This window comes from Xenopus tropicalis, chromosome 3 (genome assembly GCF_000004195.4).
Source record: "Xenopus tropicalis strain Nigerian chromosome 3, UCB_Xtro_10.0, whole genome shotgun sequence".
Classification (NCBI taxonomy): domain Eukaryota; kingdom Metazoa; phylum Chordata; class Amphibia; order Anura; family Pipidae; genus Xenopus; species Xenopus tropicalis.
The window spans coordinates 19,342,884-19,368,298 of NC_030679.2; the positions used below are offsets into that span (position 1 = coordinate 19,342,884).

The 25,415-nt window shown below is 39.9% G+C and overlaps 2 protein-coding genes across 6 annotated transcripts; one reads left to right on the forward strand and one right to left on the reverse strand.

Annotated features, from left to right (window-relative positions):
• Positions 1 to 1,054: 1,054 nt before the first annotated feature.
• Positions 1,055 to 8,277, reverse strand: armt1 (acidic residue methyltransferase 1). Of its 3 annotated transcripts, none has more exons than XM_031897811.1 (6): positions 8,217 to 8,277; positions 6,836 to 7,098; positions 6,620 to 6,725; positions 4,934 to 5,175; positions 4,522 to 4,687; positions 1,055 to 4,114 (listed from the first exon to the last, which is right to left on the reverse strand). In XM_031897811.1, coding segments are annotated over exons 2-6 (1,287 nt in total). In that variant the 5' UTR covers positions 6,838 to 7,098; positions 8,217 to 8,277; the 3' UTR covers positions 1,055 to 3,343.
• Positions 8,278 to 8,462: 185 nt separating this feature from the next.
• rmnd1 (required for meiotic nuclear division 1 homolog) lies at positions 8,463 to 21,620 on the forward strand. 3 transcript variants are annotated; one of them, XM_004912806.4, is made up of 12 exons: positions 8,463 to 8,534; positions 9,421 to 9,843; positions 10,711 to 10,819; positions 10,953 to 11,028; positions 12,154 to 12,193; positions 13,026 to 13,126; positions 13,846 to 13,952; positions 14,973 to 15,037; positions 15,861 to 15,937; positions 18,603 to 18,723; positions 19,388 to 19,504; positions 20,107 to 21,620. In XM_004912806.4, the coding sequence occupies exons 2-12, from the start codon at positions 9,436 to 9,438 to the stop codon at positions 20,137 to 20,139; spliced, it is 1,254 nt and encodes a 417-aa protein (XP_004912863.1). In that variant the 5' UTR covers positions 8,463 to 8,534; positions 9,421 to 9,435; the 3' UTR covers positions 20,140 to 21,620. The 3 variants fall into 3 exon arrangements, with proteins under 3 accessions (XP_004912863.1, XP_004912862.1, XP_012815190.1); XM_004912805.4 differs by lacking the exon at positions 8,463 to 8,534 and adding an exon at positions 8,543 to 8,642; XM_012959736.3 differs by lacking the exon at positions 8,463 to 8,534 and adding an exon at positions 8,676 to 8,825.
• The last annotated feature ends 3,795 nt before the right edge of the window (positions 21,621 to 25,415 follow it).

Here is a 25,415-nt window from a genome sequence, read left to right on the forward strand (position 1 = left end):
CCCACATGGGCACAAAATTACACCTATTTACACAGCATTTGTGTCTGGGGTATCGCTACACTCTGTACCTAGCTCCAGTATAAAAATCTGGTGTGAGGTGCAAGGCGCAGTGTTGGTGGGCCACTGAACATCGTTCTAGAGAGCAAAGACCTTCATCCATGGAGCACATTGAGGGGCAGCCTGCAAATGAGCATAAAACATAATGCTTTGCCCCTTGTTTTTTTGCACTTCTCACTATAATGCTTAAATAACATCTACTCTTCAGCGAGACAAATTTCATATTAATTTCCCAATTAGATAGTAGCACTGGAAAATCCACTTGCATCTATTATTAAGTTTGAGGACACTGGCTTTGGAGTGCTATAGGAGAGTTTTATGTTGGGTTACATCATCTCTATTTTAATGCAAGGGAACTTGTCAATGAGAATCTTGCCTGCATCAATGTACACCCAGCTATCTAGTTGTTTGATCCATGCAGCTCTTTAGCTGCATGGATCAAACATTACACACACATTGTTATGTTTTTACCAAGCAGCAACAGTAATTTATTGCCTTTTCAAATCATTACACCAGCTGACATGACCACAATTTGGCTGGTGTTAGCGCTCAGTGCTGCTGTCAAAACTGTAACCTACAAAACAGAATGTTATGATTATTTTCTACATATTGGACTTGATAAAGGGCAGCATTGCTCAAAACATGTTGTGTAAATAAACACATTTATTAGCAGCTAGATCTGCCTATTGTCTTGGTTTCCAACATTTTTTATTTTTCCTGTCTGGAAAAAAGGTGCTTTTAAGAAGGTTAGTGAGAGAGTACATCAGATCCATGTCAGATCAGTGGCAGGACCCCATGTTTTGCATGTAGTTGGCATAAAAGCCTGTCAGGCTGTGAAAAATGAGCCCTTTCCCTCCACGGAGAGAGAGACTTGGTATCAGTGTGGCCACTTCAGTTGGAAGGGGCCAAGTCAGCAGCCTTTATCAGCCCATAGCCTTGCACATTCTGCTGATTACCTTTTGCTTACATATTTAAAAAAAACAAAAAAACAAAAAAACACTTTTTCTATAATTTTATTTTTTTTAACAAATGTCATGTTTCATACAGATCACAGCATTAGGCAAGCAGCAGCTCTAGAAAAACATCAGACATGCAAATCTGATTGGATACTGCAGCTGATAAGCCAGCAGAACATAGGGGCAAGTTTGCCATAGAAAGATTAGAAGCAAGATGGATGCTGTATGCAACTTTCCCCATATTTGAAACTATTCACTAAAGCTGGAAATCAACACTGTGGCCCCTGTAGCCTGCAGCTTCTATATCCTCATCCTCAGCCAGCAAACAATTACAGTATAATTAAAAGGCATCTTACTTTTATTAGAGTGTTGCCCAGGTCTGGACTGGCAATCTGTGGATTCTGGCAAATGCCAGAGGGGCTGCTGTTAGATGCCATAGACAGTCACTATTAAGTGGGCCTGTCTGGGGCTGTTTGGGCCTCTGTCTACTTGAAATGCCAAGGCCTATTTTGAATTTTTCTGATTTGCTTTCTCTTAGACTGAGGCTCCACTGTTGCTGCAAGGCCTGGACCAACTCATGTCTTTATCATAACTCTCAGCATTTTAAAATCAAGACAAGGTAGGCCATGGCCTGATCAACAGGTCACATTCAGTTATGCCCAGAAATTTCCAGATTCACCCAAAATCCTGCTCATGCCTAGTAAACCCTGCTATTTTTGGCACTGTGATTTAGGGCCATCCTGCCTAAATACAGCAGGCATAACTCCATTCCTGAAGTGTAAAATACCCCAAAGAACCTTGGCGCTTTTGATAGAAGATCTTGAAAACCAATGCAACTTCTATGTTGTAAGATTGTACAAACGAATCTGCAGCTCCTTCTTTAGGTAACCCCTTTGAGTGGGTCTTGGAAATTTGTGCAGGTGTGTCAGTAGGAGCGCATGTGGAACATGTGAAATAAAACACAAAATACAAATAGACATATTGCACTATTAAATTATAAACAGCCACCATGTGCAGCAGACATAATTTGTGAAAAGTTCTCCCACATGTGTGATCACACTAAATGCTCACCAGATGTACTCAAGCCAAACTATATCTTGTCAAGTCAACAATTCTTAATCGTAGGTCTCTGCTTCTTCTTTCTACTGCATTATACTGAGGAGCCCGGCATCACTGCAAACTGAATTCACTCAAGATATTGTTTGACTTGAGTACATTGCCATCTGGTGAGCAATTTAGTGTGATCACACATGTGGGAGAACTTTTCACAAATTATGTCTGCTGCACATGGTGGCTGTTTTTAATTTTTAATTTAATAGACGTATTGCGCTATTTGTATTTTGTGTTTTATTTCAAATGCGCTCCTACTGACACACCTGCCTGAAGTGTAAGTGTTGCAGACAAAAAATAGCCTACAACGTGTACATCCAGCAGTATAACCATTTACATAGGCCTCAAACACTCAGTACCTTTGGTTACACTATTCCTGCACCTTTAGGGCTAAACTACAAGAGAAATTTTGTAGGATGGCGTCATATTGACAGAACACATCCTTTAAGTCGGGTATAGTTTCATGGGTCAACTCCATGAAAGATTTGCTGTCTGATGTAACACCACATGCCTGTTGGAAGGGAACGCTGCATGCTGTGTCTGCATCTGGAAAAATAAAATCGGAGGGTGTCTGAAAGACTTTTTCTCTTTTCACTGAAATACACCGACTGGCGGATGTAGATGCAGGAACAAAACCCACCATCTGACTCTTTGATTTAAACTTACATTACAGCACAGTGGGATCAGATTTTGTAGTATCCCACAAAATCTTGTGCTGCTGCATGACAAGATCAGATTAAGTCTGACTAAATCAGATTAAAATCACCTGTGTAGTTTAGCCCTTACTTAGTGCTACATACAGGTCTACACTGGCAATCAGTAGATTCTGGCAAATGCCAGAGTGGCTACTGTAAAATGCCATATTTGAGGGCCCTACCACTGTTGCAGGGTCTGCTGCACAGAATTTATTCCACTGCGAACAACAGAATTGTAACTATAAGGTGCAATCTTCATAGGCTGCTTTAGCTAGTATAAATTCTTGATCATATGTGTGATCCAGTAACCTAAGTCTTTTGCTGTGAAATTTCTTTCTCAGGACAGCATATGAACTGTTATTGTACATACATGCAGCAGAACACGCATACATTAACTCCCAAAACATTCTGTATTGCTGTAGATTAGTGCATTTTTAAGGGTACTGTGTTGTTTCCAATCACAGCACCAAACACGATTACCATGCAGGCAGGCTCTGTTGCAATTGGCCACTTGTGCTACCCCAATCACACTGAAGTTGACAGCTGAACCACCCCATATTTCCCACTGATCATCCAGTCAGGCTCATTGGAAGAAAGTTGCTCTCCAACACCTGGTTTTAAACCAACCTGCACATCGGCTTTCAGAGTCCTTATACTACACAGTGGGGCAGGATGGAATGTTGTGAGAGCCTGAAAGAAAGGAACAGTGAACTCCCACTTTCGATCCCCAGTAAGTTTCCTGTAGTTTAGATCCCCTTTAAATATAACCAAATCAGATTTCTGCAGCTCTGAGTACAAATCAGGAGCAGTCTGAGCCATCATGCAGAACTCATGGGGTAAAGTCCAGAAAAGATGCTCATGATAAATCCAGCAGCTCCTCTGTAAATTCTCCTTCCAGTTTACCCCGCACTTTGACATCCATTTGTGATTGGCTGCTTGAAGATGCTTGATTGTCCAATTAAAATCATGCTTTGTAGTATCTGAAACAAACCACGGCATGCACTTGGCATGGAAATGCACTTCAGAGGCAAGCCGAAGAGACAGCAAGGCATCGGCTAATACAAAATCAGTGATTAACTCAAATCCAGCGTTGTCTAGGACAATGTCAACTCTTTTCATTAACTCTTTACCACTCTCTAGGTTTTTGCTCCCCGATAGCACAGCCCACACTGACTCCATGTCATTAACTAGAATAAAAGGCATGAAAGATTCTAGAGAGCTCAGGATACTGAATTTCTGTGAATTGTCCAGGCCTCCTGATATAGAAAGGTCACACTTATTGCCCCATAAACAAACCTTTTATGGGAAAAGAAAAAGAAAAAGTTGAATGTCAGAACTTTGTTTCATACACAGGTGAATGTCACACTGATATCATGTACGTGTGTCTGTATCGCACCTGGCTGTATTAGAACTATACTATCATCCGAAATGGCATAAAACTGACTTGTCTGTGAAGCCTGGGCTTTGCATCTTGTGCTGAATCCAGCAAGAGGTGCACAATGTAGTGCTGTTGGTACAGCATAGCCCTTTCCTTAATGCCTGCAACAGACAGGTGGTAAGTACAGGACCCTGTAGCACCTTGTGTCCATTGTTGCTCCCTGGCTAGTGACACACCAAAACTTGTACCAGAGGGTGCTAAACATAGGGTAGGGTGCAAGTTTGCATCAATTTGTATTTTGACAACCAGTAAAAGGGATGCTTACCTGGAGAAGCTTAGAAAGCTCTTCTTTCTTTTGATTTTCGCTCAGGTTGGCTACATTATTTTTGAGCTCCTGAAGATAGGTGCAAAGAGCTATGATGGCTGGCTGGGATTGAAAGAAACTTTCAGTCTTCCCTTCCCTAAACACATCATACTCTGAGATCGGAGGGCTGCAGAAAAAAAGAAAAAACTATTGAGCAATAATTCTCTCATAAGAAGCCAGCAGAGGGGGTAGCCTATCAGATCAAAGGATAGTGTGCAATCTCTGGATGCAAGGCCTGGTGATCTTGGCTGGTAATGAAATAAACCAGACATGGCAGTAAGGTGGCCATACACACTACAATTAAGATCTTTCCCATGACCATTGCACGAAAGGGTGAGAGTTAACAGTCTGATAACAGAGTAGGGATACGTACCTCAGTACAAGGCCTTCCTGAATCCGCCGATACATATAGCATTCCACATAGAGCCATGGAGATTTGAACCAGCTGGGTGTCTCCCCTTTATTTAAAAGTGTTTTCTGATAGTCCAGGTACTGGTTCCAGAGCTCTGTATCAGACTGGTTATCAGTCAGAGGAAGCACAGGTTTATCAGTCTGTATTTCGTTGCGCAGTTTGGAAAAGAAAGACAGTGCCTTCTTTTCTGCTTCAACACCTTCCTGAAATGAACACAAGTTTATTAATACCACTAGTTAACAATGTAGGATATTGTATCAGAAAACATGAAAGGCCTTATGCAGCTCTCATATAAGTTCAGACTTTGATATTTATGTCCCATATTATTCCTCTAATATTGTTGTACCTGTTCCTATGTCTGCTGCCTTTTTCCCTCTTTTTCACTTCTCATTTCAGGTCACTAACCACAACACATTTGCCTACACAATATCGACTAAACAGTAAAACGCGTAAGGCTCTCTGTATCATGTGTTAAATAAAAGGTTTTTTATTTTACTTTTACCTCTCATGAACAATTGCTATTCATTTTTGACTATACCGGAGTGCCTGCCTTCGTTCTATATCCGAAATGTATCCATGATGGCTCCCTTTGGCTGAAGGTCTGGGGCATGAGCACCTGGGCCCACCTATACTACGGGTGAGATCTATTCCTATGAGCATATGTACAATTACAATATGTTATTTGTTAATAGGTTCACAGATTGTCACCACACCTGCATATATTAAATCAGGGATCCCCAACCTTTTCCACTGGTGAGCCACACTCAGGTGTAAAAAGTGTTAGTGAGTCACAAGCATAAAAAAAGTTATTTGGGGATGCCAAATAAGGACAGTGCTTGGCTATTTGGTAGCCCCATGTGGAATGTTAGCCTGCAGGAGACTCTGCTTGAAGTTTAACTGTGTCTCTGTGCTTCCAAGACTTGCCTCTAAGTCAGAGATATAAAAATGAGCAACTACTTTGAGGCCACTGGGAGCAACATTCAAGGGGGTGGTGAGCAACATGTTGCTCACAAGCCTCTAGATGGGGATCACTGTATTAAATGCTGCCTCACAATAAGATAAAAAAAAATCAAGATAAAAAGTTTATTCTACTATCATTAAATTTTAAAATATATCCAACCTTATAATGTCACTTCCTTCCATTCACCTAACAGCTCCTTTTATTCTTCTCATGAGTACTCCTCAAGGGTAAGATAACCTCCTATTCAGGTTAAGAGACTGGACCAGGGAGGCTTGCCTGTATTTTTGCCCTCAGACATTGGTTCCATTATTTAAAGATGGCAACAGAAAGACAAATCTGATAAACATGCATCTCACTAGCCTATTTAAAAACCTTTGTGGTGGGTGTAACAGGAGGTCTAGTCTGGTAGCCACCAGTATGACTTTATCAGACTTGAATCTTATACAATTTTTTAACTAATGCTCATTGACATATAATGAAAAAAATTACCAACATGTCTGACTAGAACCTTCTTAGCCACCTCCTTCTAGAGTGACACGTGGACGTTTGGACTAGTTTGTGTAAACTGTCCATTCATCTACATTATGTGCATGAATGTGACCTTACTCAGCAGGAAAGGAAAGGCATACAGCATTATTTAGTACAGATTAATTAAGGAATACAACAAATAAGGCAAAAATAATCACCTCTCCATTGTCTTCAAAGAATTTATTTTTATTTCGATGAACCGTGTCAATCACTTTAGTCAGAATTTGTGGCAATCTGTCTCTAATTGTCAGGTATGCAAAGGACCTAGATAGGAAACAACGGATTAGCATTTGTTCCCACTTAGAATTTATTTATAATTAAAAATGGAGCTCAGCTAAAACATAACTTTTATTTACAACAAAGGCAAAACTAACATGGTAGCTGTAGCTAAGAATTCTAAATAGGGAGACCACCAGCATTCATTTAATAGAAGTGCAAAATGCAGTGCTGTTGGGGGTTCTTGAGTAGAAGGCTCTCCTGCACCATGCAGCCCCTGGTGCTCCTTAGCCTTCGCAGAAGCTGAGAGGTTGTGTTGTGCTGTGTTCAGAGCAAGGCACACCTCTTTGCTCTAGGACATACCCTTCAAATCTGGCTGAGAGTGAGCAGGGAGGGTCCATCTTGCTGATTCACTAAGGCACTGCAAAAGAAAACAAGTTTTGCATTGTTTATTAAGAGTACTTGCAGTCCATGCAACAGGAATCTGCAGGGAGGCTGATTTCATCCACATTTATACAACTGGCACAGCACTCAATATATAGCAAAGTGGTTTGCAATGTATTCTTTTGTCTCCTTCTACCTTAGACATTTATATGTCTACATGTATTTCAACAACATTCTAGCAATGCTTCAACAGTGGGAATAACGCCATAAGATTGGGCACATGTGCTGTATATCATTTTAAAAGAATTAAATGCATTGTATCTTCAGCAAACTGATTATTATTATTTCAATGATAGGGCTGTTAGGCCCTATGTGTTCTTGAAATGCCAGGGACTATTTTTAATCTCAGTTGGGGCCTGGAGCTAGTCTAAAGAATGAGATTTTTACGGTAAAATGATGCACAAAAGTCAAACATCAACATGTGCAATACCCAGCATTGGCTGGAGTGGTGCAAAGGTCTGCAGCACTGGACTGTAGAGCAAAGTAAATGGGTTCCCGGGAATAATTATTCAAATTTCTCCATTTGGCAGACAACATTTCTGGTCTGACTGATGCTAGGCTGTTTAGGGCTAGGGTACATGATTCCACTGAAAGAAAAGCCTAAGGATACTTTGTGGAACAGTTTGGGGAAGATACTGTTTCAGTACAATAATGCCCCCATGCACAGTGAGATGGGAGAGAAAGAACATCACAGGCCTGCACTGAGCCCTGACCTCAACCCAACTGAGCAATAAAGAGCATACGAACTTCCTATAATCAACACCCTTGATTTTAGAGAAAGCTGATACTTCTATCCACATAGTGCATCTGTATGGCAACCTTATGGGTGGCCTTTAAACACACAGCATCAGCAACTGTAAATTAACATTGTAGCAAGGGCTTAAAATGCATAATCCACCAATGGAGAGATGTTAAGTGGGCGCATGTAGGAATTATGCAAAGCTGCCTACTACAAGGATTCAACAACCTGTTGTTCAATTACAACACAGTTACACCGTCACGCAGTTACACAACACCCCCGGAGCTGCAGCTCAACTCTAACTGGACGGCAACATTCCGCTAGTTGTAAACAGAACTACACGCAGCCATACTTACACGCTCCGACTTCACTTTCAGCACCAAACTCTTTCCCTACCCGGAAGTAAAATGACAGCTCTTGTGTAAACGCACTCACTAAAACACATACGCACATTCCTTTATTTTCCACGAAACTGAAAATAAAACTAAATTTTTTATTCCGTAGGCTAAAACAGCACCAAACGGAGTATAAAAAAAGCTGTTTTACTTTAATAGAGAAAGGTTTCAACGTAGCTGTAAGATTTGGTGTTATCGCAAATCAGCTGCTGCGAAACAAAAGGAATGATCAGACGTGTGCGCCTGCGCGCTGGGTGTCAGTAAGTTACAGGCTGCTAGGTGAGTTTTGGAAGCCATGCAGTGTAATGCGTTTAAAAGACAGATGGGGGCTGGGGCTACGATGGAACACGTGACGGGGCGGGCATTGCTTGGTAACTAAATTGACAGGTAGGTGCTCTATTTATTTCTTAATGAAGGTCATGGGTTCGATTCGTCTTAGAGGTCACTCGCCACCAGACCGGCTAAAATGAAAGAGCTGGTTATCAGATCGCACATTGTGCTCTTAAATGTCCTATATATTCATTAAAGAACACATCGAGTCCTTTTTTTAGGATTCTCAATTGAAGGAATGTATGTTCTATTTCTCAAAGCTTCTCTTCATAATGTGGTGTTAAGGGGTTATCATTTTTTATTTTCTAGGGGGTTATTAAACAAATATGATCAATGGGACATACAAAATGTTGTTTTATTCTTTCAGTTAATCCAGAGCTAGTAAATGACATACTTGTTATATTTGCCTTCTTATCCCCATATCCATATGCAAGCCTGGATGGCAACCGGTGGATTCTGGCAAATGCCAGAGGAGCTGCTGTAAGGCCATAGACAGTTACTATTTATTGGGCTGGTTGGGGCTGTTTAGCCTTTGTGTAATTGAAAGGCCAAGACTTATTTTGAATCCCAGTCTTGTCTATGTGTAATAAAAGGTGCTAAGTTTGACCTGGTGTCGTAACCCATAGCAGCCAATAAAATGTTTGCTTTTAAACAAGTGACCAAGTTTCTTCATTATAACATTGTTGTTTTCACCCTTTCTGGACTAGGCAGGATTAAGTGAAACTGGGTATGACCTGGGTGGTTAGATCATTCTAGGGGGTGTCACCTCTCTGCATAATGCAAATGTCAAATATTCATATTTCAATATCTAATGGTTTCTTTCTTTGTCTTTTAGTTCAGAGATCAAATCATGAGAGAAATAATGAGGAGAACAGTCTGGGTGGTTACGTGCATGTGCAGGACTGACACCCTAATGAAACCATTTAGCAAATCACAAAGTAGACTCTTCACCAAACCTAATACCATTGGTGTTTGTTGTACAGCAGCAAAGTGGATTTCAACCAGTGTAACCAACTCATTTGTACACCAAAGACTACCTGTTGGGCAGATGCATGCTGCCCATTTTCCATATAAATTCAGCTTTCGGAGCACAGTTCGTGCACATCGGAGGACAGATATAATTAATCTGGCTAACAGATTATATTCGGTTACACCACCAAAACAAGTAATGCCAGTATCGTTAACCAAGCGACCACCAAAATCTCCCAGGTCCAAACAGCCATCCAGAACAAACCAACCACTTCTGTCAGAGACTACGGTAACACATTTCTGCATCTGAACCCCAAAAAGTTTCTTGTGATATTTTGAATTTCATTGTTACATTCCTTATTAAATGTAGCATAATTCCCACAACCAATTCCAGTAGCAGCAGGGCCACCATCATGAAATACTACTAAATTACAATACAGGTATGGGACCTATTATCCAGAATGTTTGGGGCCTGGGGTTTTCCAAATAAGGGGATCTTTCTGTAATTTTGAACTTTATTATTACAGAGAAAAAGGAATGTAAATTATTTGATTTTAATGGAGTCTATGGGAGATGGCCTTCCTGTAATTCAGAACTTTCTAGATAACGGGTTTCTGGATAATGGGTCCCATACCTGTACTACTAAATTACCAGGGGGCCCCAATTACTAGCTCATTGATCACAGAGGCCCCTTGGGCTCAGGTATATGCCAAGTGCCTCACCAGAGATAAGCCAAATGGCAGCTTTCCAAGTATTTATACATTGCAAATATGCCTGGAAGAAATGTGCGGAGTATATTGGCCTGTATTTTTTCATTTGTTGTTGTCTGTTTAAAGCACTGATCCAATACATCTGCCCGTCCATTCAGTTATTATTGTAGGAAGGGTTTTCTTTTCCTCTTTCTCTCTCTCTTTTTTACTAGGTAGTTCAAATTAAAATAGGTGGATATGTTATATTACCATTGGTCTGATTTGCTACTAATTGGTTCTTGCCCTGCCCAGTTTAACACCCAGGTAAAATGTGATTACTGGTGAAAAGTGATTACAGAAGTTACTGTAATAAATGGTACTTCTGCAGGTTATTCTTACTCTAGTTTTCCAAGCATTAGGCATCCTGTTTCTTCCTCTTCTAATTCACTGTAATCCCTGCCTTTCAGGATCTAATGCAGTGCACAGCCTTTGCCACGGCTGATGAATATCATCTGGGGACCCTGAGCCACGACTTAGCATCACATGGCTACTTGGAATTACCGAGCCTGCCAAGAGGTACTGTTTTGATATTAGGCACATATATCATGGAGGTCCAAGAGGCTGCAGTATTTGTGCATTCATTTAGTCAGTACCCTGGTGTTTACATTGCTAATTTGAATCTTCCATCTGAACATTTATTTATCCTCAGATGCATCAAATGTATTGCTCTTTGAAGTGGACAATGGTGCCAAAGACACTGATTCAGGGACGGTCTTTTTCTTCAGGTAGGTAACTGAACCCAAACTGAATGCTGGTCCTTTTTCCACTGGTTACACATCAGATAATGTTTCATTAACTAGGAAACTGCATTGATTTGATTATCATGCTTTACCTTTACATTGTGAGCAACCTCCATAATCAGGCTCTGATGTACATGAAACATTTGATGTTTGAAATTCCTGAATGTGAGATGCCTTTTTCTTGTATTGTATTTGGTGTTTCTTTGTTTTTAATGTTCCCACCCCTTGTATTTTATTGGTCAGTTTGTATTTTACTCTGGTGGGTTTTGGGTATACTTGTTTCAAAACCAATTATGTTTAGCCTATGATTAAGTGCTTTATGTAAGAAACCCGTAAGTCTATGTCTACTGTTGGTCTATAGTAAAGTTTGCAACTTTTTTTTTACACAAGCCTGTTCGTGGGATCCATGAGTGCCTGCTTTTTTGGTTGTGGTACAATCCTCCTCTTGCTGCAGGCCTGGACCCCACATATAATTTGGTTAGATGAACTTGTACATTTATGGGACATTACACTAGAATGTTTGAAATTAAATTTCTGCTGTACATACCATTATAAAATTAGCAGACTTAACGGAGAAGTAAAGCTACAAGGAAGATAAAAGGATGATTGTTTTAGCAGTCTGATGGTTTTGTACTACATAGCCCATGCAAGACTACAGCTATCGAAGAAGCTGCTCTCCCTTATACAGACATTGACGTGTCAACTCACCCATATTTTTAGGGAGCCAAGCCCCCCAACCCAGTCACACACAGTAACAAATCCCATTATTGAAATGTCTACAATCGTCATCCAAACTATTTCAAAACAGTTCAAAGCATTGGGATGGGGTGGGTCCAGGGGCATGGCAGACGTGGCCAAAATGCACCCACTTTGGATCTGGGTTGGCATCTCTGCTGACAGTAGAACGAGTAAGTGTTATGTTTGGCACGTCAGAAAAAGAATTTTGGCATTTTGCAAGTGTTATTGCTAATCCAGTGTTCCCCCTAACTTGTATTTTCATTCTTCACGCAGTGTTAGTGTGCTTTTAAAGTATGTATTGGCATTTTCTACAGAGGCAACAAAAGAAAGAAAAACGAATAAACTCAAATAATAATAATGTGATTATTTTAGGGAAGGAGCCGTTGTATTTTGGAATGTGGAAGAAAGAATTGTGAGTATCACATAATGGAAATAACCATATTTGTTTCCCTTAGATAGTAGCTTATGAGGGCATCATCTGTTTTATGCAGTTTCTGCATTTACACATAGAAGTGTGACATGCTATACTGCTTGACTTCAAGCACATAAACAGTCATAAACTGATTGCACTGTTCTACTAATATTTTATGAGGATTTCTCAAGTCAGGCAAGAAAAAGAGGTCATTGTTTTTCTGTTGGGACCCCATTCTACTTGTTGGCAGGGCTCACTATTATTGGGCCAGGTGACTAGCAGGCTAATAATTGTATGGAACCCCCTTGAGAGGGGACCCTGCTTTCTTAATAGCATGAGGCCTTATAATCATATAGCCTCATGCTATTAAGAAAGCAGGGTCCCTTCTTCAGGGGGTTCTAGTATGATGGTAGCAAGACTGGACATATTAATGGCAGATCTTATAGTATTTTCAGATAATTCCTTACCTGTTAAATGCATTTATATATACCGTATAAATCCAGCAGAGCACCCTTAGTAATCACTAAAGGGGCTCTGCTGGATTTATACAGTATATATAAATGCATTCAGCAGGTAAGGAATGATCTGAAAATACTATAAGATCTGCCATTAATATGTCCAGTCTTGCTACCATCATACTCCAGCATACCAAAGATTGAAGTGTGTTGGGGATGTAGTCCAGCAACATCAAGGATAGTTTCTTAAAGCAAAACTTTCCAGATCTCTAGGGCCAGTGCTAATGAATACAATGTGAATTCTGCCTTCTCTGTGTCCCCTGTTATCTTTTATGTGAAGCATGCCATTTTGATGTTTATTTTTTTGTTTTGTTTAGATGAAGCATACACTTCAGATCCTAGAACGACATGAGATTCAGCCATATGAAGTGGCCTTGGTTCACTGGGAGAACGAGGAGATTAATTATAGCTTTGGAGAGTAAGATGCACAAGGTCTTTTGATATTGCTACCCATGCTGTATCTCTTTTTTGTTATCAATTACTTAAACATGAACATGTTTAAAGTGGACCTGTCACCCAGACATGAAAATCTGTATAATAAAAGCCCTGTTCAAATTAAACATGAAACCCAAATTAATTTTACATTAACACATCCAAACCCATTATAAAGGCATTTAAAAATCACAGCTGTCAATCATATATTGCTTGCCACGCCTCTATGCCTTAGGCATAGAGGCGGGGCAGACAATAACTTTAGCTTTCCGTTCAGTACTTCCTAGATGTCACTGCACATCTCACTTTTCCCCTCCCTCCTCCTCATCTAATTGTGTAGCCAGTGCATGGGCATGGGCATCTGGTCCCCTATTCTGGCACAAAAACAAGATTTTGGCATAATACAAAGCTTGCGTTAATAACAGTGTCCACAAAATGGAGCCTGCCTGCTTGCTTTGATTGAGTAATTCCAAGACGGAAGGAAACAAGATTTATATTATTTATATACAGTAAGTAAAGTTTATTTTGCTCAACTAACAATATAGAAAATAATTTGGACTTATTTCTTAGGGTGACAGGTCCGCTTTAAAGCCATGCCCAGTTATACTTATGCAAGTCAATACCTATACAACATTATAAAATAGTGTTGATAATATGCGCAAGGAATTTCGTCTTTTAAAAGCATTCTAAATTTATATTTTGCAGCGGACACACAAAGCTTGTTAAAGGGGAGATAGTGCTGAATACCCAGCTGGAATTGGAAGAAGTGATTTTAGAGAAGTTTGCCTTTTCCAATGCCCTCTGCCTTTCTGGTATGTTGTTCTGGTTGGATTTCAGCTTTACTTTAGAAAGAAAATAATATTAGCAAGCATTTTTAAATAGCCTCAGCAAAGCCCTTCACCAAGCCTGCTAGGTAACTTACTTTTCCAGGGTAGGGTGGATTGGTGCTTTTCTTCAGGTCCTCAGAAAAAAATTTTGATTGAAACCGGTCCGTGATGTAAAAAAGATTGGAGACCACTGGACTAGATAATGTATATCATGACCTGGATGAATGAGAATCTTCATAGCCGCACAGCACACTTGTATATCAGTGTTTTAAAGGACAAGGAAAGGTTAATATAAATTAAAAGTAAGTCTAAAGGCATTCTTTTTAAGTACTTACTGCACATCTAAATTCCCAGATCCCTGCTTGCTTCTCTGAGATATGGTGCTGGCAGCCTACAGCAGTGTGAAGACTACAGTGACATCACTGAAATCTCTCTCCCCTTCCTGTAGGCTGCCTTCAGTAGCAATGCACATGTGTGTAACTTGATCCTGTCTCCTGTTCTGAGCTACACATGCCCACCAGCCAATCAGAAGCGGATCTGCCAGAGGAGGGGAGGGGGGAGGGAATGAAACACATGTGCAGTATGAAGCAAGGAGGGAAAGGAAGGGGGAATACCTTTTTAAAGATGGCTGTCTGTTCAAGAAAACAGAAAATGTGAAGTAAGTGTGACTGAGTAAATATTTGATTAGGCGAGCCAAAAGTGTGGCGTTTTTACTAAACAATAGGAGGACTATTGGGCAGTATGCTTTTTAAATTTTGACTTGCATTCTCCTTTAAGAGGATCAGTCAACTCATTCAGGTGAATGGATAGTGCTGTCGCAGGTGTATTGCTAGCTATGTACCAGTCATAGAGCCATAGAGCACAAAGCTACAGTTTAACAGCAAGGAACCAGATTCTCCTCAGCCATATGAAGCACTGTCACACATAATATATACTGTTAGCAAAACTGGTACCTCCTTTATTCTTCTTGTGTAGCATTAATATATTTCCTTTTCCTTTTTTCAGTAAAGCTGGCAATTTGGGAGGCCACCCTTGATACCTTTGTTTCATCAATTCAATCAATCCCAGAGGTGAGGCAATTATAGTACTTCATTGCTCTTTTTCTAAAAGGACAAAATATGCATATTCACTTTTGCACATATAAGCAGAACAGCTTTTTTGCTTACCTCAGCAGAGGTATTCACTATAGACTGAAATGCACCAGCACCCCTAGTGCTCATATATAAGTGGTGCTGGTTTTAGATGTATTTTGAAAATTTTTGCCAGGGTAAGCAGTAATGCCCTTATTTCTGTCTAATGCCAGATGAGCTAAGAGTTGTATAAGAATATGTTGTTTTCCATGTTTGAACTATACTCTGCTTTTAAAAAATTAATTAACCTATGAATTATATTTGTTCATTCAAGCCATGGCAACCCCAGACTGGTCATTTATATGTAGCTTTGATAGTTGTAGCACTGTTAAGTTATGATGGCCTTACAGGAACCAACTTATTCTACAGATATTGTCTGCATGTGCAACCATAGCATTGTTCAACTTGTTTGGAATAGGGGAGAGCTATGGTGCTTTACACATCCAGATATAATCACCCTTTGTTCATACACTACTAAAGTTCCCAAAGATGTGCACTGGCCAAACACTCTTGCGGAAATGCTGAATGTGAAAAAGTGGTGGTTCATTTTTTATCTCAATTTAAGTATGTTATAGAATGGCTAATCCTTACCAACTTTTGAATTGGTCTTTATTTTTTATTGGTCTTGATTTTATATTTCTTAAGAGTTTTTGAAATATTTGCCTGTAAGAAAATAATCTTATTGAATATAAATTTCTGATTTGTGTCATTGGCATGAACGACTATCTTTTTAATGCTCAATATGCATCCCTAAATTTAACAGATGCTGAAAGCAAGAAAAAAGGTCAAGTTGTCCCACGATGATGTTATGCAGAAAATTGGAGAGCTGTTTGCGTTAAGGTAAAACTTTGGTGGCTCATTTCTTTCACTTAATATAAAGTATAATGTGTAGGAATGGCTTTTTGTGAACGCAGAACACTCAACATACAACAAAGCCACTCTCCATAGACTTATACTCAATGACCATATATTGTGTTGTGCTTAAGGTAGCTAAACTGATATTTTCAGTGCAAACAAGGTTTGTGTGTCTGGCCATTGCTCTGGTTCAGACATTTAAGTTTACTGGAATATAGAACATACACAAAATAAACCAAAATACACATTTTTCCTTCAACAGGTTATACAGCAGAGTAAAAGCATATATTCAGGTTGCTCAGTGAAGTCACACAATGATAACAGTCTTTATACAGTTTCCAGAATCCATAATTGCCATACCTTCATGTGGTGTTCAGGGGTACTATTATGCTGAGCTATCAGCTCGATCAACATTGCACAATTCTTGTACTGCTTTTTCCCAAGCAGAGTATGTGGGGGGGGGTTGGCCATTTCCACATCTGTGCTGAGTCTGCCGGCCTGCAATACTATTGGGTTGGTGGGTCCTTGCCCAGTAGGTACCACCTGGGATTGAGAAGGAGGTTGAACCCCCAAAAGTTTATTAATACGAACATGTATGGCTGTGCAAAATGCTTGCAGTTCTGTGCAGTAACAGAATGTATTTGTTAGAGTACCCTCTGTTGTGTTACATCTTAAACAAGTTGCACATATTTGGATTAAGTTTTTGTAAGTTTGTTAAGTTTTTTATATATATATATATATATATATATATCAGTCCTGATGGTGTCTGCACTCCAAAGCTTTTAGTATTCTGTGGGGTGCACAGCCAAAATCTGAGTATTTAGCATGAAATAATCCATGGCCGGCACACCCTTAAAATTCAAAAAATTTTTTTTATTGAAAACTCATTGTTTAAAAACCAACGTTTCGGTCCTCATTAGGACCTTTATCAAGGATCCTTGATAAAGGTCCTAATGAGGACCGAAACGTTGGTTTTTAAACAATGAGTTTTCAATAAAAAAATTTTTTTGAATTTTAAGGGTGTGCCGGCCATGGATTATTTCATGCTATATATATATATATATATATATATATATATATATAGGCTCTATGTATTAAATATAATTGTAGCAGTCTGTATTTGTAAATGGGGGAAAGCCTTAGTGGGGACTATAATATTTGGGACCATTGGTCATCGATTATTGGTTCTGTGGTGTGCTTCCACTGATCCCTAACTTTCAACCAAGTTCTCTGCATGATTGAGTTCTGCAAGCCTTTATAGAACATAGATAATGTATGCTTAGGACTAGCTAGATGATATCTCCATCACAGGCTACTTGAAGGTAATTAAATTTGATCACTTTGTAGTGCCACTCTAATTTTATGGTAAGTAAACCAGTGAGAGGTGAGAATGGCATATGTTTCATTCTCTGGTCTGACCACACCTGGTCCACTGTGAGCACTCCAGCCTTTAGCTGGAGACTGAAATGGAGCCAACCTGCTGTTAAGCCATAGAGTTATTTGAATGGTGGTTAGTTCTACCAGGAACAAGTCTTCGGGAAGCTAATACTGGATTTCTTTTAGTTATAAGCTTGTGCTGAGTTTTGGCAAACATATCATAGAGTGGGGGGAGATTATCTGACACAAGATGTCCCCAAGTGTAGATTACTTCAGTGTCCGAATTTGTGAGAGTTGTGATGCCAAGCAGTAGAGGTACTTGTCCAGTAGGGCCCTACCACCATCTCCTTTGGGTCTTTGTAGTGTTACCAAGAATAATCAAGATTTGACCTATATACATTGCCAATAATATTTTAACAGGTGCATGCTAGAGGATGTATTCATGCAGTTTTATGCATTCTGTCTTAGCAGGAGCAATTGCCATGCCTGAAATGTATTATGGGTCCATTGTAACAGAGGGATAACGCTAAGGTCAAAGTAAGATATTACTGGTAAAGCTTCTTTGACTCCTAAGTATATAAATTGCCTTTTCCAGTGGGATATTGGCAATTCCATATGGGTTGTGCTCTGGGTCTGTTAGGAGAAGAGTGAATTTTTACAGCTAGGGCCAAATTCCCAATGGTGAGTGCAGAGAGCAAGGGTGACAATAGGCACCCCTGCCTCATACCCTTTGTGAGAGCAAAACTCTTTTTCTGAGAGAAGATGAGTCTAAGGGAGGCACCTAGGGCCCTGTATAGCAGCTCAACAAGAGAGGTAAAGTTGGGACCCATGTCCTGTGCTTTTACTTAGTGGAGCGGATTTTAGCTAGCAGTTCAGAGAGTAAGTGTTCTGGGGTCTCTGAGTGGTTCAGAAGAGTTTCCGCTATTGGTGAACATGTACCCGGAGGTGAGACCTTCTTAGGCAAGTTTCTCAAGTTTAGCTGCAGCCCGTTTTGCCCCAATAATTCCCTCTGAGGTGGTTGATCCTCTTTATCAGTGGTTTGTGGTTCTGCAAAGTAAAATCAGGGTACTTTAGGAGTACAGAGACAAGAGCTCAGATCAAGTGCAAGCTCTTACATCCAGCTGGTTGCCATGCCACCCTGTCTACAATTTAACTGGTTTGATCACACATGCTTGGCCCAATATGTTGCAGATCCAGCTGTACTTACTCTGTGTGGCTGTTCAGCTAATGTATGAAATGACTGCCAACTCAATTACTAACTGTTCTCTTTCAGACATCGAATAAATCTCAGCTCTGACCTCTTAATAACTCCAGATTTCTACTGGGATAGGGAGAACCTTGAGCACCTATATGATAAAACCTGCCAGTTTCTCAGCATAAACCGCAGAGTGAAGGTATGCTTCTTATTGTGACTGGGGGTGCAAAAAGTCCTTTTTTTATTGCGGATAATTTGGGAGTCAAGAGCACAAGAATTAAATACATAACATACTGTAGCTTAAAACAAAGGGCTGATGAAGATCTGAAAATATATACCTTTCCACCTAACTTTTCCAACCAAAACCTGTGAACGCTTCTGTTGCATACACAAATATTTCTCCCATAGAGTGGTTTTTAATTAAACAATTCAAAATTTTAAAACATATTTTATTTTTCTCTGTAACAATAAAACCGTGCCTTGTACTTGATTCTAACCCAAGTTAAATTAATCTTGAATTAATCTACTGGATTTAAAATTGGGTTTTATCAATGATTTTTATTATTAAAGTATGAAGATCCAAATTATGGAAAGACACCTTATCTAGAAAACCCCAGGTCCCCAGCATTCTGTATAACAGGTCCTATACCTGTACAACTCTTTATACAATACACACAACAGTAACTAATTTGTGCTTAAAAAATTAGGATACTAGAAGTCATATTGGCATTCCAGGACCAGGGAAGCCATAATCTGAGGGACTCTGCAAATACCAGGGCCCAGTAAAACATATTAAGCTCTATTCAGTCTATCACAAGAGAATAAAAAGCCAGCAATGTGTACATGTTAATTGTGTTTTTTAGGTAATAAATGAAAAACTTCAGCATTGCACAGAACTGACAGACTTAATGCGTAACCATTTAAATGAGAAGCATGCGTTGCGATTAGAATGGATGATTGTCATACTGATCACTATTGAGGTAATGATCTCTTTTTTTTGCAGGGAAAGTCCTTACTATTGATCCCATTATGAAAGGACAAAATACCCTGTGTTTACTGCAGGAGGTTTCCTTCATGCTTAATGGCAACCCTACTCATTTATAATTATTATCATCCCTTATTTTGCATTGGCATGTTTATTACAGACATTGCTGGTCAGTCCCACCAGTCTTTGTCCCAGTATAGCTTACTATATAAGGTTCCTATCTAGGGATGCACCGAATCCAATTTTTTGGATATGGCCGAACTCCCGAATCCTTCATAAAGGATTCGGATTCAGTTCGGCTAGGACCATAGATTTGGCCAAATCCTGCCAAAAAAGGCAGAATCCAGAACAGAATCCTGGATTTGGTGCATCCCTGTTCCTATCACACCCACACAAACTAGAGTGAGTTCTTCTGCAGTACCCAGGTTGGGTTGTTAAAAATTCTTCCTGAGCACCTCATACTTGCTGTGGTTCTCAAACAATAACCCAAATACCTTCTAGACTGCCCAATCATATTGCTCTGTAAAAGACTACGTGCAGGTATTGGCTATATTACAGACTTGCTAATGTCAAATTTCTTTTCTTGTTCTCACACAGGTTATGTTTGAGCTTGCAAGAGTCCTGTTTTAAATGAAGGATGTTGATTTCAAATTTCTCATAAAAACACCAAAAAGCACCTTATCAGATGTGAGTGAAGATTGGATGGCGTATTTATGAAGCTCATTATAATTTGATGAAAATTATTATTTGGGACTTTAGATTTATTATTATGTATCATGGTGTACAATTAATTTAGTTTATATTTAAATTCTCTGGCCAAGCAGGAAAACATCTGCTCATTTGCAATATCTTTGCCTGAGTTGGGCCACTATGACTGTATGGCCCCAGGATCATCATATCACCTACACAGACAGCATCAGCTGCATTTTAAACCAGATAGACATCTGATTGATAAGTCAGGCAATAAGATGCCAACTTGGTCTGAAGGGGCCAAATTGGAAGCTATTGTCAGCCTATGTAAGGCCAACTCTTAATTATCGGTGTTACAGATTCCAAGGAAGCTTCCAACTCAGTTTTCTAGTCCAACCCACTTATTGCGTCTGTGACTTCAGATCTAAACCTATAAATGGTGTTAACTGTGATCCATGAATTTATTTCATCTAGATGTGTAGAAGCCCAAATAATGGTGTTGACTAGAACACTTTAATGCAGCTTACAAGTAGAATGCAGGGAATCTTTAAACTATATGGAACAAAGGATGGGTTGATTGCTGGAGTCCTCTCAGAGGATCAAAATACACTTTCCTGGGGACTGGTTTTCTCTTATATGGGAAACACACTGCTCCACAGCAAGTTCAGACAAAAAACACAGGGGGCTCATTTACGTACCTGTTATCTTAAATCAGTAATCCCCAATCAATTGCTCACCAACCCCTTGGATGTTGCTCTCAGTGCCCCCAAACCAGGTAGTTATTTTTGAATTCCTGGGCAAGTCTTGGTTGTATAAAAACAAGATTTCGTACCAAATAAAGCCCCCTGTAAGCTGATAGTGTGCATAGAGGCTGCCCAATAGCCAATCGTAGCCCTTACTTGGCACCTCCATTAACTTTTATGGTGCTTGTGTTGCTCTCCAAGTCTTTTTACATTTGACTTGGCTCACAAGTAAGAAAGGTTAGGGATCCCTGTCTTATATATTCTTAAAAATATAATGGGGGAGGCTGTTAGGATAATGATTTTATAAATGATAATGATTTTATAAACCTGTATCCTTGTTATATAGGTCATCAAACCAAATAGAGGGCTAAACAGAGGGCTAAAGATTGGTACACCCTTCCTAGTAGAATTTAGCTAATTCACCTTGCTGTCCAAATGTTCTCTAACAAACAGGCTCTGGTTGCAAACGGCATATCATTATTTGAGTATGTCACATGGTACAACTGAATAAGTAAAGGTAAAAATCCAGATATAAGGAACAATATTTGATGTGTATACATTTTTTTTTTTTTTTTAATTCCTATCACCTTTCAGGTTCTAACTGCAGGGACCAGATATCTTTTATGTTCTATTGTTTGTATGTGCTGAAATAAAAATCAAATTTTTTTAATAAAGGTATGAGACATGGCAGCTTTCTTCCCCCCCCAAACCTCATTCAAAGTAGGTCCTCAAATTTCTCAATGAATTTCAGAAGGGAACTCTGCAGCTATGTGCAACCGACTTCTATATTCCAAGGGTGACTGCACATAGGACCAGTCTCTTGTGCTATTCCATGTGCTGATCAGTTGGATATTTATTTAGAACTATCTGTTATTTTATTATGTAGCCAGATTTAATCAACAATAAGGTCTGGCTGGCCAGCTTGAAGTGGAACTGAACCATTTATAGGTTTCACTTGAGATTGTAGACTATCTTGCAATTCCTGTACTTTAGCTCTGGAAAGCAAGTCTCTTTAGGGAACTTACTGTAAATGTACTGAAGGCTTAGACTCAGGGGAAGAGTTACAGGATAAGTTTACATTTTTATTTAAATAACTGCATGTGTAATATAGTAATAATTAGAAATGTTACTGTAATGAGCATGTGCAAGCTCCTGGGCAGTCAAAAGGGCCAATTAGAAAATGCAGAAGGTGGCGGCGAGCTGCTGTTATTAGTAAAATTTGGAATTGGGCAATTTTTAGTGAAGATGAGAACAAGGCTGGGAAATAAGGTCATGGATTGTAATTACCCCAGAGATTTTTAAGTTGCTTGTCTTTTAACCCTTTCACTGTCAGAATATTTGGTCCTTTTGGTATGTGCCAGTCAAATTTTGAACATTTTGTCGCCGATAATGGAAGCTAGTTTTGACCACTCCCCTTTGTAAGCGACATCCACTTCAAACCACACCCATGTTATCACAAGAGCTTTTAAGACCATACACACATTAATGATGGTAGCTCAGCAAAAATCTAAATGGTTGGTACTCACTGCAGGGATATCGCTTTTCAATTATATGTGAAAGATGTTTATTGTGTCATATTAAGACACACCCTTAAATACATATGGCTCCCCTGTGGATAGCACAGCAACACGTAATTACACACCTCAGGAAACATATAATTTTTAAATGCTAACAAAGTCCCAGAACAATCCCCTGCCAGGTTCACCTCCCATAGGCAGCATAGGGCAGGCAGAGTATGGCACACATAGGCAGGGTAGGGCAGGAAGAGTATGGCACACACAGGCAGCATAGGGCAGGCAGAGTATGGCACACACAGGCATCATAGGGCAGACAGAGTATGGCACACACAAGCAGGGTAGGGCAGGCAGAGTATGGCACACATAGGCAGGGTAGGGCAGGCAGAGTATGGCACACACAGACAGCATAGGGCAGGCAGAGTATGGTACACACAGGCAGCATAGGGCAGGCAGAGTATGGCACACACAGGCAGCATAGGACAGGCAGAGTATGGTACACACAGGCAGCATAGAGCAGGCAGAGTATGGCACACACCAGTTGGACAGCACTGTTTTAATACATAAAAGTACAATTTATTTGGAAAGTCCCATATCTCCTGAACATATCAATACCAAATATGTACAGTTTAAAGCAGACCTCTAACTTGTACAGGCCAAATCTAGGATTATCAAAGCACCACTCTAGAAATCTGCATATTTTAAGTTTCAAGGCCCAAAATTCCACTAACAGTAGGTTCACCCTAGGAAACCATACAGTTTTGCAAATAACAAATTCTGCCAATTTTAAGCATGCAATATAAACTATTGGTAGTTTAGAGTAGAAATATGTATTTCTACTCCAAACTACCAAAAAATGTATATTTCTAAAATCTCCTTCCATGTCATTGGGTACCAAGGTAAGCATCCTAACATGAATTCCAGGGCTCTGCTGGACAGGTGGATCTATTATTTCTGTTATTTCAGTTATTGTAAAAGCTACATATTTACTGCATTTTATGTGAGTTGAAGCCGTAAAAACATGCATTCACCTCAAAAAGCCGTATATTTTTGGTAAACACATTCTTTTGAACAACAAAAAATATATATAAAAGCATAATTAGCTTTTTCAGGGGGAAAGAGTTAATTTAGGACTGGGGCAGGGGTGTTAGGGATATTAATTATGCCAGGCGACAAAAACTATTTAACTATTTCAGCTGGTGATTCAGCCTTTAGAACATATACAGTATAGTACCTGTGGGAGTGGGATAAAATCTGCAGCAAAAGATAAGAGTTGGTAAAGGTTCTAAGGTAACGTTTACAGCCTACAGATTCTTCCTATCAGTCTTCATTTTTGCAGTTCCTTCAGTTTGTAATGTCTCCCCAGCCCTGCCTACTTTTGTGCCTTGATTGGTCAATGTTACTGTCTGTCAAGAGAGCTGTGCTCTGATTGGAGAAGTATGTTTAATGGAAACTACACTCAGTAATACATTGTATTTTGCAGCCTATGTTTACAACTAGTATTTAAATGCAGTGCCAACTTTTTTCTTAAGGTGGCCATACACGGTAAGATTTTCCCTGGATATGCCCACCTTGGGTAGGCAATATTGTGGTAATGAGATTGTTTGGCCCTAGGGCCAAATGATCACATTATAATGCAGGGGCCAAAAGTCAGACCAAGGAGCGCATCAATAAGCTGATGCAGTCCTTGACCCGACTGCCATTTTATTCTCCTCTGGGTATAGCTGCTGCTATATGAAGCACCCATGCTGTCATCACTGCTCCCCCAACAAACACAGCTCTATACAGATACTGATATGTAATATACTGACTGCCCAGTAAAGGGGAGTGCTGGGAACTGTAGTCCAGTTGTAGCAGAATCTTTAAGCCAAGCTCCCCAATGTGGACAACTGAATGACCCCCACCCCTCACCCCAATGCTTCATGCCTTATGTTGGGTGGCCCCCCAGTGTTACTCATCTGACAGGCTGCAGCCTATTGCTTCTCCTGCATACACCAGCAGCAGCATTTTCCCTAGGTTTAAACTGATACTGACCTGGGATACTCCTGCACTGAGTACAGAACACACTGGCCAGTGTACTGCACATCCCTTCTGTGCCAGTCTATCTTCAGCAGTGTGCATCAAACCATGGGAGAACAGAGTTCCAGTCTTTTGTTTTTTAATATTAGGTTTATTGAATTTTAACAATACATGGAAATGTCATAAAAGCAAAGATACATTATTAGCAAATGTCAGTTTAATTACAGCATTTAAAAGATAGTCCCAGGGTACAGGATGACACAACTAAAGAGCTAATTTACAAATTGCTTTATTTTCCCCATTTTTCCCTTTCCTGTTTCATACTCTAATATACCTGTATATAAAGTGCTATTTATCACTAAAGTTTGCACCCTGAGCCTTGGGTGCTCACCCACACCCTAGTTTTTGAACCCCTTCTTATTGCCCTTTGGCAGGTGGTAAATACCTGACTGCTTTGTGCCAGTGGCACTGCCTTATGCCCTTATACAGAACAAAAAATTCTCTCTTAAAATCTTCACATAAATTTTTTTTTTTTTTAAATATCTTCTGCGCCAAAATCCGCTCTGTGTGTCCCACCCAGGCCAACGCTATTCCCATAGATGCAGGAACATCATAGGCAGAGGGGGGTAAATCAGTGCAGTTGTGTTGGCAGGAAATATAAGGTTTAGTGATACCTTTGACACAAATCTCCTCACAGTCAGTAGCACATAAAGGTACTTACGCCATCATGTGCTCTTGCAGTATTGTATAGTTGTGCTTGGTGCTGCTGCCTGCCTCCTGTTTGGAATTGAGGCTGACTGCGCCAATTGATGCAGGGGAACCACCTCTGAAGCAGTCAGTGGCTACCAGGGTTGCCACAGAGCCCTGCGTCAATAGGCACAGTCTAAAAGAATCATTTACAGATGTCATTTTGCTAGCGAGTGGTGAAAGTGAAGCCATC